The sequence below is a fragment of the Tupaia chinensis genome, unplaced genomic scaffold (genome assembly GCF_000334495.1).
Source record: "Tupaia chinensis unplaced genomic scaffold, TupChi_1.0 Scaffold000251_1, whole genome shotgun sequence".
Lineage (NCBI taxonomy): Eukaryota > Metazoa > Chordata > Mammalia > Scandentia > Tupaiidae > Tupaia > Tupaia belangeri.
Window position 1 is genome coordinate 5,037,629 of NW_006159731.1, and position 12,411 is coordinate 5,050,039.

At 39.1% G+C, this 12,411-nt stretch overlaps 1 protein-coding gene across 1 annotated transcript in view; it reads right to left on the reverse strand.

The window, feature by feature from the left end:
- Nucleotides 1-12,411, reverse strand: part of ITGA2 (integrin subunit alpha 2) — a 90,607-nt gene that overhangs the window by 25,266 nt on the left and 52,930 nt on the right. Inside the window, exons 15-20 of the mRNA XM_027772058.1 lie at nucleotides 11,799-11,935; nucleotides 8,619-8,758; nucleotides 5,044-5,195; nucleotides 1,902-2,012; nucleotides 1,238-1,320; nucleotides 674-815 (exon numbers count right to left, since the gene is read on the reverse strand). Coding sequence (XP_027627859.1) covers nucleotides 674-815; nucleotides 1,238-1,320; nucleotides 1,902-2,012; nucleotides 5,044-5,195; nucleotides 8,619-8,758; nucleotides 11,799-11,935 — 765 coding nt within the window. The remainder of the gene's footprint in view (nucleotides 1-673; nucleotides 816-1,237; nucleotides 1,321-1,901; nucleotides 2,013-5,043; nucleotides 5,196-8,618; nucleotides 8,759-11,798; nucleotides 11,936-12,411) is intronic.

A 12,411-nucleotide genomic window follows, 5' to 3' on the forward strand; every position in this document is an offset into this window, starting at 1 on the left:
CCTACCCCCCTTCTGGCAATAAAAATGTTGCCATTTGGCACAGAACATTAAAACATTAACATTAGGATAGGCTTAGAACTCTAAATCTATTAAATTCACATTCACTTAAACTGGTTGAAACGATTTTCAATCTTTCTATCAAATAGCTCATTTAGAAAAATCTCAGCTTCGTCTTCTCTTCTTTTTACTCTTCACTGCTTGGTGGCTGTGATGGGAATGGGGGCACTCACGGTCAAGTGCGTTCCTGGGATAGTGATCAAGTCACTATGATTAACTGGCCTTGCTGGAATGCCTCATCTTGGCAGCAGCTAGACCTGTGGTTGCAAAGCCTAGGCCGAGCTGTGGGACTGGACTGCTTCAGAGCAAGTGCGCTGCATCTGTGCAGCCTCACGGCAGCCTCATCACACAGACGGCTGAGAAGGGTCACGGAGTTTCTGACGACGGCAGCCAAGTCTCAGGGTAGAGGAAAATCTGACCCACACCGTGAAGTGGAATGAGCCTGGACACAGAGCCAGCCTGCGCTCGCTATGGTACGACTGGTTGGCCGGCACAGAGTTAGGATGTGTCAGGCTGAGGGTTCGGATGCTTCTGCAGATGACTCGGAGCCAGGGAGAAGACGGCAATTGATAAGAAAGAAACACAACGGTGCTGAGACAAGGGCATCCCCACGTACCGGCATGGAGAAGGAAGCGAAAAACAAATTTTCTGAGAACTCGACAACAATTCTAGTGTTGTAGGCACTCTCTTTTTGGTTTTTCAGTGTTACTAAAAATGTTAACCTTTTGTTTTGATTGCTGACAATAAAGGTTTTTTCTCTGGAAAAAGAAAAAAAGGGAAAAAAGGCCATTAAAGTTAAAAAAAAAAGGCAGTATTCGACAACTTCTCTCATTCTAAATGTACACTCTCCAGATTTATTTGGAATGCTCAGAGAACTGTTTAAGACTAAGCTCCCTTCATATTTAAATGAAACTGACAATAAAGAATAAACACTACTGGATTTATTCTTCGTGTTTCTAATTAAGTTACAGAGAAAGGAGCTATTCAAACATAAATAATTTTATATTTGTAATTGCTTTCTTTTGATTTGAATGGTAGACATTGAAATTTTGTGGTCAAAGACCATTACTAGGTATGAATACTTATTTTCTTGCGGAAGAAAATCTCCATAAACATCTATATCAGCAAACTACTGTGCCTTCTTTCTGCGCTATACTTTGGGCTCGAAGGTCAGACTTACTGAGTAGCTGATGGCTGTTGCACAGCTAGAACGAGGTCGGAGATGCAAAGCCCATCGTCCCCACAGTCCTTATAGAAGGGGAGCTAGGAAACAAGGGAAACGTACATGTGTTTGCTTGTGGGTTAACAAAACCGTTTCAGATGAATGTGGAGAGTATTGCTATTTTTACATAAAGATCAAAACTACAAAACTATGGAAAGCGGAATAGTATCTGAGGACTATACACTGGTTCAACAACAGCATTAAGAACTGCAAGATGCAAGACAACGATTTGTCTAGGGAGAGTCAGATGACGGTGACTATGACAGGGAGAGGAGGGGTTCAGAGAGCTTCACACGGACTGGCAATGCTTTATTTTGTAAGTGGGCGGTGAGCACAAAGTATTTGATTTGTTGGTCCCCATGTCTTCAACAAATATCTATGGAACACCTACAGTGGGCCAGGCTCTGCTCTAGAGGTGGAAAACAGTAAACAAGGAAGATGCAAACCCTTGCCTCTGCGGCACTTACACACTAAGGATCTTTATAAGTATATAATTGTATTCGTATTTTATTTAGGAAATTGAGAATTTGAAGACTATATCCTAAGTATCTATAAAACACCACTGTGGCTACTATGAAACTTTGTGAGGCAGTTAAACCTGGGAAGGGCAAGCTACACTTACACTGAAGACCTTGGCAGCCTCAGAATAGGCTTCCAGGGCAGGGCTCGTGCCAGGCTTCTCCAGACTGATATCCACACGCAGATCCAAAGGGTTGACAACATCAGAAGGCTCCTAGACACACACACACATGCACATACACGTACATACAGAGTTGGTTTATTAGGGCATGGCAGCTTTAAAACAAAAAATTTTGTTTATAATGATGAACAGGCAGTTCTCTATTATACAGAATATCCTTATTTATATCTTTTTTTTTTTTAAATTATCGGAGAGGTTTTGTACTCACCAGAAAAACAGAGAGAGACAGACAGAAAGGGAGAAGTCACCCCCCAGGGGGGATGGCCACGCCACAATCCCTTCTCTTCCATTCTCCTCTCAGAATCTTGGGCACGCATGTACACGTGCCTGGTGTGAGTTTAAACTGCTGGGTCCAGGGCTCAAACCACAGGTGGCTACATGAGAGTCCTGCGACATAGCCATTACACCGAACTGCTGATCCCCCTTGTTTATATCTTAATTCTGCTTTCAGCCTCACTGCTACTAAGAAACTTAAGGAAACTTGGGTCCAGTAAAAATTTGAAGCAGTGATTCTCGGTTAAGTTCACCAGTAAGATCAGTAAATACGAGGAATTGTACGTATTTAGGTGACATGTCTAGTGTTATTGCTCCAATGACTCCTGTGTCAATGCCTAGCTCTTGAGCTATTGGCTATGTCCAGATTTCTGTTGCCAAGACTTTGGAGTCCTTAGGTACTCTGAACCAATCATTGGAAGGGTATATTATGACCTAGAAGGGAAGGCACCCAGGGCTGGCTACAGGTAGTGGAAAAGATGGTTCTTCTTTAGTCAGAATCGGACTCTGATCTACAAAACCAGATAAAGGTGATTCCCACTTCTTCAATCAAGCTCCCCAACTTCTTCTGCATAGAAGATGATGTGTGTCTACTCCACAGTCACTAAAGACAACCCTCCTGAACTACAAGAACAGCTTCTCCACACTGCTTAGTATAGAGGGTGGAGGGCTTGCAGCACTTCAGAGGCATGGGCTGCTTCCAGCTTGTGAGGATTCTTGTCTAATAGAAAATGTAAAAAAGCCAAAGAGAAGTTGCCAAAGTCACCTAGAAATCTTCTCAAACTCTCCACAATCTCTGTCAATGGGAATGACAAACTAGATTCTAATTTGCTTTTTCCTGAGAAGCAGGATTTTCTTGATTATTCAGTTCATTCATAGGCAGGAATTCTAAATTTCAAGCCCCACTAGGGAGTCTATCAGTTAGGACAGTTTCCTCAGCGCCTGTAGGCATGGAACGTAGGATGGAGTTTAACTCAGCACTGACTTAAAACAGGACTTTTTTTGTCTTTCTTTTTCTTTCTCTCCTTTTTTTTTTCTTCTTTAGAAAGACAGCCTGATTGCCTTTATACCCTCATAATGAATTACATGTGTAATTTGATCCACTGCTTAACACAGGACTGGAGAGAATGGAAACCAGCTTTTTTCTTTTAAAAACTGGCACTTTAACAGAAACGAAAGTCCATGCTGGGCCAGGAGATAGCGTGGACATCAAGGCAGCTGGGTCCCATGTGGCTGACGGTGTATAAGTCCTGGGCCCAGCAGTCTGAGAAACATCCCAGGAAGTTGTGTGAACATGCTCAAAATCCCTAGAGGAGAGGGGGCAGCAGATGACATAATGGTTATGTAGCTGGACTCCCATGTAGTTAACTACAATTCAAGTCCCAGACCCAGGGCTTGAGACTCATCCCAGGCACATGTGTGTGCGTGCCCAAGATCCCGAGACGAGAATGGAGGAGAAGGGATTGCAGTGTGGCCATCCCCTTGGGGGTGATTTCTCACTTTCTGCCTCTCTGTCTCTGCCTGACTCTCTGGGGAGCACATGCACCCTACAGCAAAACTCTCTCAAAATCCCTAGAGGGAATGGAGGAGAAGGGATTACAGAGTAGCTACCTCCCCTACCCCTCAGGGGATAGTGATTTCTTTCTTTCTCTCTCTCTCTATCTATCTATCTTTGGCAAATGCACATGACCTATAGCAAAAATTAAAAAAAAAAAAAAAATTCCATGCCTTCATTAATAAAAATCTTTCAAACTGAAGTATAATTTTACAACTGATTACTGACTATGGTTTTTGATCCCTTACAGTTAATGTATTGAAGTTTGACTTCTATACCATCTATCTACATTAGAGACATCTGAGTTGCCCCTTAAACCTCATTTTCTTTGAACTTCCAAATCTATGTAGTTGATGGTGAGGACCTAGAATACTCATCTTATAAAAGTTTCCTTGGTGGACCAGCAGATGACCTAATGGCTACATCGCTGGACTCCCATGTAGGACTCCCACGTAGTCGATCACGGTTTGAGTCCCAGACCCGGTGGCTTAATGTCATGCCAGGCGCATGTGCATGGGTGCCCAAGATCCCAAAAGGAGAATGGAGGAGAAAGGATTGTGGTATGGCTATCCCCTCTTGGGAGTTATGGTAATTGTTTTGCACCTTAAACCCTAGTACCATATTCTAGGAAAGTACTTAAATGAGCTCTTTTTACAAATTTCTGAGTAAATCACACTTACAAATACTATGATTTCTAAGGGAAAATATTCACCTACTTTATAAAACAAATTTCTTGTTGGAAGTTTTATCCTGAAAAGCATTTTCTCTACTTGCGAGATTTTCAAAATTCATGTGAACTATGGTAACTATGATATAAAATTGGGATAAATACATTTTATCTCATAAGTCACTATATGTTACCTATGTTAACTTAAATCTAATAGCAGAAACAACTGGAGTTCACCAGTACAAAAAAAGTCAAACTAAAATTTATTGCCAACTGAAGTTCTCTGAAACACTTAAGAAAGTACCATATCTTTCATTTCTTTAACAATCTTATTTTTAGTCCTTTCAGATCCCGTCTCAAATAAAATTTAAGGTACTAACATACATTAACACTAGAATGTGACCAACAGTATTAGCATAAAGGAAATATGCTTCCCTTTCATGGAGTTAGACAAGAAAGGCATGAATTAGAATCACAAGCATTTTCTCATAGTCTTCCCTTTTAGACTTTCATCACTCGTTAGTCTTTAAGGAGAAATGAAGTAAAATAGGATGATGCTAAGTCCTCACCTGTATGTGAATAATGTGATCAGTGCACCGCTGGGTTTGAGTCACTACTGTAGTCTTTTTCATGTACCTTTCATTATTTTCTTTAAATAGCCCCCTGGAGGTTACCCTGGATGAAAATCCATCTGCATCAAGTGTGATGTTATACACAATGGCTATGATAAAAATCACAAAGAAATGTTATTACAAATGAACTCATAAGGATAAAGCATCCTTGCTAAACTATATTTTATTGGACAAAGTCTCTGATTTCAAAGAAATATGGAAATGGTCCATAATACGCAAGAGGATTATGAGCTGTGGGTAGCACTACATGACATTTGTAATTCTAGCTCTGGTATGATGTAGGTTATGGCAGATACACAGAGATGAGAGAAAGATGGCTTGGAGCAGTAGAAGGAAAATTGAACTTGCCACTGGGGAACCTGCTAGATGAGTTCAAAAAATCACTCACTCCCTCAAGCATTGTATTCATCATCCACAACATGGAGATATGCAAAGGAAAATAACAGCTATGGGCCTATAATAAAACACATTGTCTTATGTTATCTTACACAAGTTTTACAATAAACCTGGAAAGTACATAGTCTTCTCCCATTTTAAAAATAATGAACTAAAATAAAAGACAAAAAAATATTGGGGCCAGCAGTTGGCACAGTGGTTGGGGTACTAGATTCCCACATGGCTAACCATGTTCGAGTCCTGGACCTGGTGGCTTGTTTTCTCATTTTCTCTCTCTCTCTCTCTCTCTGCAAGCACACGTGCCCTACAGTAATTTTAAAATAATAATAATAATAATAATAAATAAAACTTTAAAAAATCTTTTAAAAGTAAGTGCAATAATTCTCCTAAATTCATACCAAGACATGGTCAGAAATGAAATTTGGGAAATTTTTAAATAAGAGCCTATGTTCTTTTTGTATCCAAGCAGGTGTAAGGAATAACCGAGATACTCTAGGGAATCATGTACAGTGACTGGCATATTCTAGACACTTAGATAGGGAAAGGTATGCACCATTGTAGCAATAAGGTTTTAATTAGATAGACTTGGTGTAAATATTAGTTGCACAGCTTAAAAGTGCCATGACTTGGGACAATTCACTTAACCTCTTTGAACTTCTATTTCCTCATCTATAAAATAGATTTAATAATACCAATCCAGGGAAGAGAAAATTTTTTAAAAATCTGATAAAATTTGATGTCGATAGCTATTGTTCAAATTATCGGAACTTTCAACCATAGACTACTGACAACATGGACAATATCAATTTTGTCCAAAATTGAGAGATTACATTGTGTACTATTGATAACATCAAGTACCTTATTTGAGGATATTGTCTCTTATTTTATTACTGGCAATATTTTCAAGGTTGAATATATTCCTAGAATCATTTATTCTACATGTTACTTTAAAAATATTGATTAGTGATACACAAATTTTCTTACTACAATGATTTAATGAGGTCAACAAAGATAAATAAAATATCAAAGAATCAAGTGAACTAAAAATGAGTGGTGAAATGATGCAAAGGAAAGTAACGGGGGAGAGGTGACTATAGTTAGAATAAAGTTAATGATACTAATTTTCCATTTCTTTTTAAGCAGAATGGTAAAAATAACATGAAGTTTCAGAGTCAGTATTGTAACTTTTTATGTTATTAACCTTAAACTGGAGAGTGCACTTGATGCAATAAATAATAAAAACCATATGCTTTGTAAATCTAATTTTCACAGTTGTGAAGATCAGATTCATGTCTTACATAATTGCCAAACAATGAAGTGACAAATGATCCTGACTGGCCTGTCAGAGAGGCTCTGAAGCCATCAGGGGAAAGCATTTAAAGGGAAAGATGCCCATAATTAAAAAGCCCAGAGACCCTCCAGAGCCAGTCAATGGGAAGGAAATTCTCTGGAAGTAGAATTTTTGAGTGTGTGGAAGGAGTGAAGTACAGTAAAAAAATGGAAGATACATGAGACATACTCCTGCTTCAGGGCCAGCCATTTCTGCCAACTAATATATTTTCCAAATTAATCTTTTAGACAGACTAGACACTGAATATTTTTGTAGCAGTGCTTTTTGACTTCACTTTCATGGCTATGCAGACGGTTGTGCTATAAGTCAGGTTAGTGAGAAATGTTATTCAAAGTTAGGTCAGTGTTTGGACATCCTTAAGGAAAACATCCACATATATATAAACATAGAAAAACATAGAATTGTGTGAAGATGTGACTCTAACTGCTGCTTTATGTTCTTAACTTATTTATGGTATGACTCTGGGCAAATAACCTGTCTATGTATTTTCAGTCTTTAAGTGAGTTTATTTGTTCATCACTAAATTAAGTATCTGTAGGAACTATAAGTTCTGGAGCTTATATCCCAACTCTGATGGGTAGAGGATTAGGACCCATAAAACAGCAGTAAATGGGAGGAAAAAAGAAGTAGCTTTGAATCAAGTGTAAACTGTATGGAAGTATTAAGCGTTCTGAGATCATTGGGACAGGAGAGACGAAATGAGATAGAATGGCTATAAAAGGCTTCCGAGAGAATCTGGGACCTCTATCAGGTCTTGAGAGATGACCTTGGATAGCCCAAAAGAAAGGGGGCTGCAATTCCTGCTAACACATGCATCACACTTAGTGTTTTCTTTACTTCTCCCTGTCTGATGAAACGGAGTTTACACTTTTACTCATTTCTGTGTATTGTTTAGAAAATTTAAAACATAGCCACAAATTATATATTGCTTTAACTTTTTCGTGCTTATTGATTTCTCAAGTATAAGAATAATACTCAATAGTTTTTATTTTTTAGGGATTTTTCACTATAGGGAGCATGTGCTCGCCAGAGAAACAGAGAAAGACAGAGAGACAGAAAGTGAGAAATCATCCTTCAGGGGAAATGGCCACACTGCAAACCCTTCTCCTCCATTTTCCTCTTGAGATTTTTGGGCACATACACACATACACCCAGTGTGTTTTAAGCCACTGGATCCAGGACTCAAACTATGGTCAACTGCATGGAAATCTAGTGATGTAACCATTATGCTATCTGCTGGTCCCTCTACTTGCTTGATATATATATATACACACATACATATACATATATATATATACACATATATACATACACACACACACACACATACACACACACACACACACATATATATATATATATATATTTTAACACATGTTATCTATTGGGTTGTCAGAAACTCATGATGTATTTTCTATGGGAAAATGTATCATGACTTTTTTGATGACCCAAGATCATGGCAGAGCTAACATATGGTGAACTCATTTAAAACTGGAGGTCCAGTGTCATCTGTGTGTGCCCAAAGTTTGAAGTAAGGAAACTGTGGGTAAAAGAAACCCGAAGACAACATCGATAGAGCTCATGGTTACATTACAGAGATTGCAACTTTCTGCAGAAATACGGCACCTTCTAGAAAATAAGGAAGGGATATAAACAAACCTTCCACGACAAACTAATCTTCTACAGACCAAAAGATAGGTTTGCTCATAGAGTTTTAGTCCTGAATATAAACTGTCTCTGTACAGATTATGTCAGGTCTACGCACCCACTTGATTGCTTTGCTTAATAGGTCTAAACTTTGCACTGAAGCAGAGTTGGAGGATTATCTGAGCATTCTTGTTGAACAAAGTGATTTTTTCTGGTGTGAATGACGCTTCCACAGCTACGTCAGCAATACTCTGTGACCTAAAAGACAGAGAGATGGACATTATTACTACCTGCAAGTGCTATAACCTCTGCATAGAGGACCCAGTTCCAGCGTCATTGGATTTCTTTCTCCACTCTCTGAGCACTTTGGCAGTATTTTCTATTAGAAAGCTCTACGATGGCAGGCATGGATAATGTCTTTTTCATTTGTGACTACATCCCTAGCACAATTTGCATTTAATATTTGTTATTAAATGAACACACGCATGAACACAGGATGGGAGTCTGCAGCTTCTTTGCAAGTGAAGTGAAAACCCATGGCCTTTGTTGTGTTTTGTCAACTAGAAGCAGTGCTATTCACTCCTCTCACAAAGGTAGAAGAGAGAGAAGGTGGGAAGGTGGGGCAAGTAGGGCTGATGAGTATGCTTCTGACTGCTTCCCTGCTGCTTCCGTGGTTGGCAATGATCCTCTGAAGTATGGCATAGGACCATGTGGGTGGCAACTAGCCTGATGTTAGAAAAGGGCTGAGGAGTCCATCTCAGAAAGGCTGCTACAGATTTCTGACCCTGGCTCAGACTTTTAGGTATCTGATTCAGGGCCTCATGTGCTCCCTATGACACTCTCATGAAGTAGATAGAACAAATATTATCTCCATTTTATTAATGAAAAAGGCTGAGACATAAAGATGTTTGGTGACTTACCAGCCTACTGAGAAATAATCACCCATGAGATCAGAACCCACGGTCTCCTAACTCCTTTGCCAGTGGAATTGTTACATCATTCTAATGATCCCTGTGTGTACCCTCAACTATTTGCCAAGTAGCAAGTAGTAATTAGTAATTGCACTGTTTTGAAAAGCACTAAAAGACAACACAGAAGACATTCTCTTAATTTCAGTTTCCACCCTAAGGATTCTAGTCAATTGAAAAATTATTTCAATAGTTAATCATGTATCTATTGAATCTCCTAAATAGTAGTCATAAAGCATCTCATTATAAATGCAACATGCTCTCGCACTTATAAGATCTAAAATGGCTATGTGAATGTTTTAAGGCAATCTCTTGGAGAAACTCAGCATTTATTCCAATAAGGATGTCATTGACTTAAATATTTTGTAAACTTGCCTTTAAAAGATTATTCTCAATTATTTGCCCAGAAAAACCACTCTTAATACCTAATATGAATTCGATTACAAAATAGCATTATCCTACTTCAACTGGTTACCTCAGTGCACTGATTTGATTCCACATCTTAACTTTTTTGGTAATCAAATCCACCTTCAAAGAGAAAAGTTTGGCAACCACTGAGTATATTAAAAAGGAGTATCATACTATGGTAAGTTAATAGCCTATCAAGTATGAAGCCTACCAAGGTGATGTTCTCTGAGAGTTATTATTTCTAATAAACTGTTCAAGAATCAGCCATATAACAGTATCACACCTTGTATTTACTTTGTGTGCTACTCTTAAATGAGGTTAATCAGTTTCATTCACTAAATATACTTACTAATTTCCAGCCTAAAATATTGAGTTTTACTTTCTTCACATAAAGGCTCATTGTATAATAAAAGAATGCATTTCATTATTTAAAAGCATAAGTGAGGTTTTTTGTTTTGTTTTTTTTTTTAGAGGTTTTTGCTATAGGGCGCGTGTGCTCACGAGACAGACAGAGACAGAGAAAGAGACAGAGAGACAGAAAGCAAGAAATCACCCCCCAGGGGGGATGGCCACGCTGCAATCCCTTCTCCTCCATTCTCCTCTCAGGATCTTGGGCACGCACGCACACACACGCACACGTGTCTGGTGTGAGTTTTAAGCCACTGGATCCAGGACACAAACTGCGGTTGACTACGTAGGAGTCCAGTGACATAGCCATTACACTAACTGTTGGTCCCTTAAAGCATAAATGAGGTTTTTAAACAGTGTTATTAAACTCAGAAACCACAAAACATGAATGAATAGTGTTTTTCTGTTTTGATATATTTAGACGTTTAAAGTACTGTTTTTTTCTTTATATTTTTGCCACAGGGCATGTGTGCTTGCCAGAGAGAGACAGAGAGGGGGAAAGTGAGAAATCACTCCCAAGGGGGATGGCCACACCACAATCCCTTCACCTCCTGGGATTTTGAGCATGCATGCACTTGCCCAGTGTAATTTTCAGGCTCCATTGGATCCCAAGGACTTGAACTGTGGTCAGTCATGTGGGATTCCAAGTGCCTCAACCAGCATGCCACCTGCTGGCCCTAGAGCACATTTTAAACATATTTCTTTCTGATTCAATTCCCTTGCCACCTCAGATACTTATTTTTGACCTTGAGTGATATGGCATTTGAATCTCTTTTAAAATGTTCTTTAAAGTGTATTCATTTATTTGTTTGATGAGCGAGAGAGACAGGGTTGGGCACACCCAGCGGCATCCTTATGCTGAGATTCACCCCTGCCACAACCAGCCTAGATGGTGGGCACATTTGTGCACATGCCCCGTGTGCTCAGGGAAGAGCCTAGATATGAAGCCAGAGCCTTTCTCAGGTGGATCCAGTTATGTTACCAAGGTTACACCACCTGTATCCTAAATCCCTTTTTGTTCCCCACAATGTTCAACTCCTGTGGAGGGCAAGGAGAGGTTAGTTAGGCCTAAACAATGGATTCTTCTTTATGACTAATAATGAACATATACCTTTTAGTCACATAATAGGTACACTTTACTTGAATGGTCTGAATGTTCAGTATTTTCAGTGAACTCTCCTGAGTCTTCCTTTCTGTCAGCTGAGTTAAGGCTGTTTATCGGAAGCCAATGTTCAGAAATATCCTGGATATTGTTTCCAGATTTTTGTCTTTTCTATGCACTGTTCCTTTTCCCCATAAAGAAAAGAAAAACTTGATTCTAATGTTAGGTAAATATATATTTTTCCCCACCAGGAAAAGCATATTCTTATTTTTAATACAAACTATGATACATAAGTTCCCTTTAGTCTTATATAAGGATGTGGCCTTTCTACCCTACCAGCACTGCTATTTGCTCTACTTGTTTGCAGGTCATTTGTAGGGGACAAGTTTGTGGCTGGCTCTGACCAACTCACCAGAGCTGGACCACTTGTCCGAAGGCACCAATGGACACGTCGGTGATGGAATCCCCATTTAAATCTCCATAGCCATCCAAGGATCTCCCGAAGTACTGGAGGTGACTCTTAAAGGCTCCATTGGATCCCAAGATTTTCTAAAACAGCAAGTTTGACATGGAATTATAGTACACAACAGCTGAACGTGAAAAATGGCAACCCTCACATTGTAGTATCACATTCTTTCTGTAGTCATTTTCCAGGTTGTCTTTATCTCACCACAAAATTCCACCAGTTTTTCAATCACATCTTATCTGTTCTGTCACTCTTATAGTCACATTTTCATCAAGGAAATAGCATGAAATTTTAATATAAAAACAAAGACCAGCCCAAAACAGTGAAAAGATCAGTGAACAATGGATCAACTGATACAAATTCAGGTCCTAATTCTTTTTTCTTTTCTTTTCTTTTTCTTTTTTTTCTTTTTTTTTTTTTTTTAATTTGATTAGAGATGGACAGAGAAAGAGAGAGAGAAAGTAAGAAAGCAAGCTGCCAGGTCCGGGACCTGAACCACAGTCAACCAAGTGGGAATCCAATGCCTTAACCACCATGTCACCTACTGGCCCCAACAGGT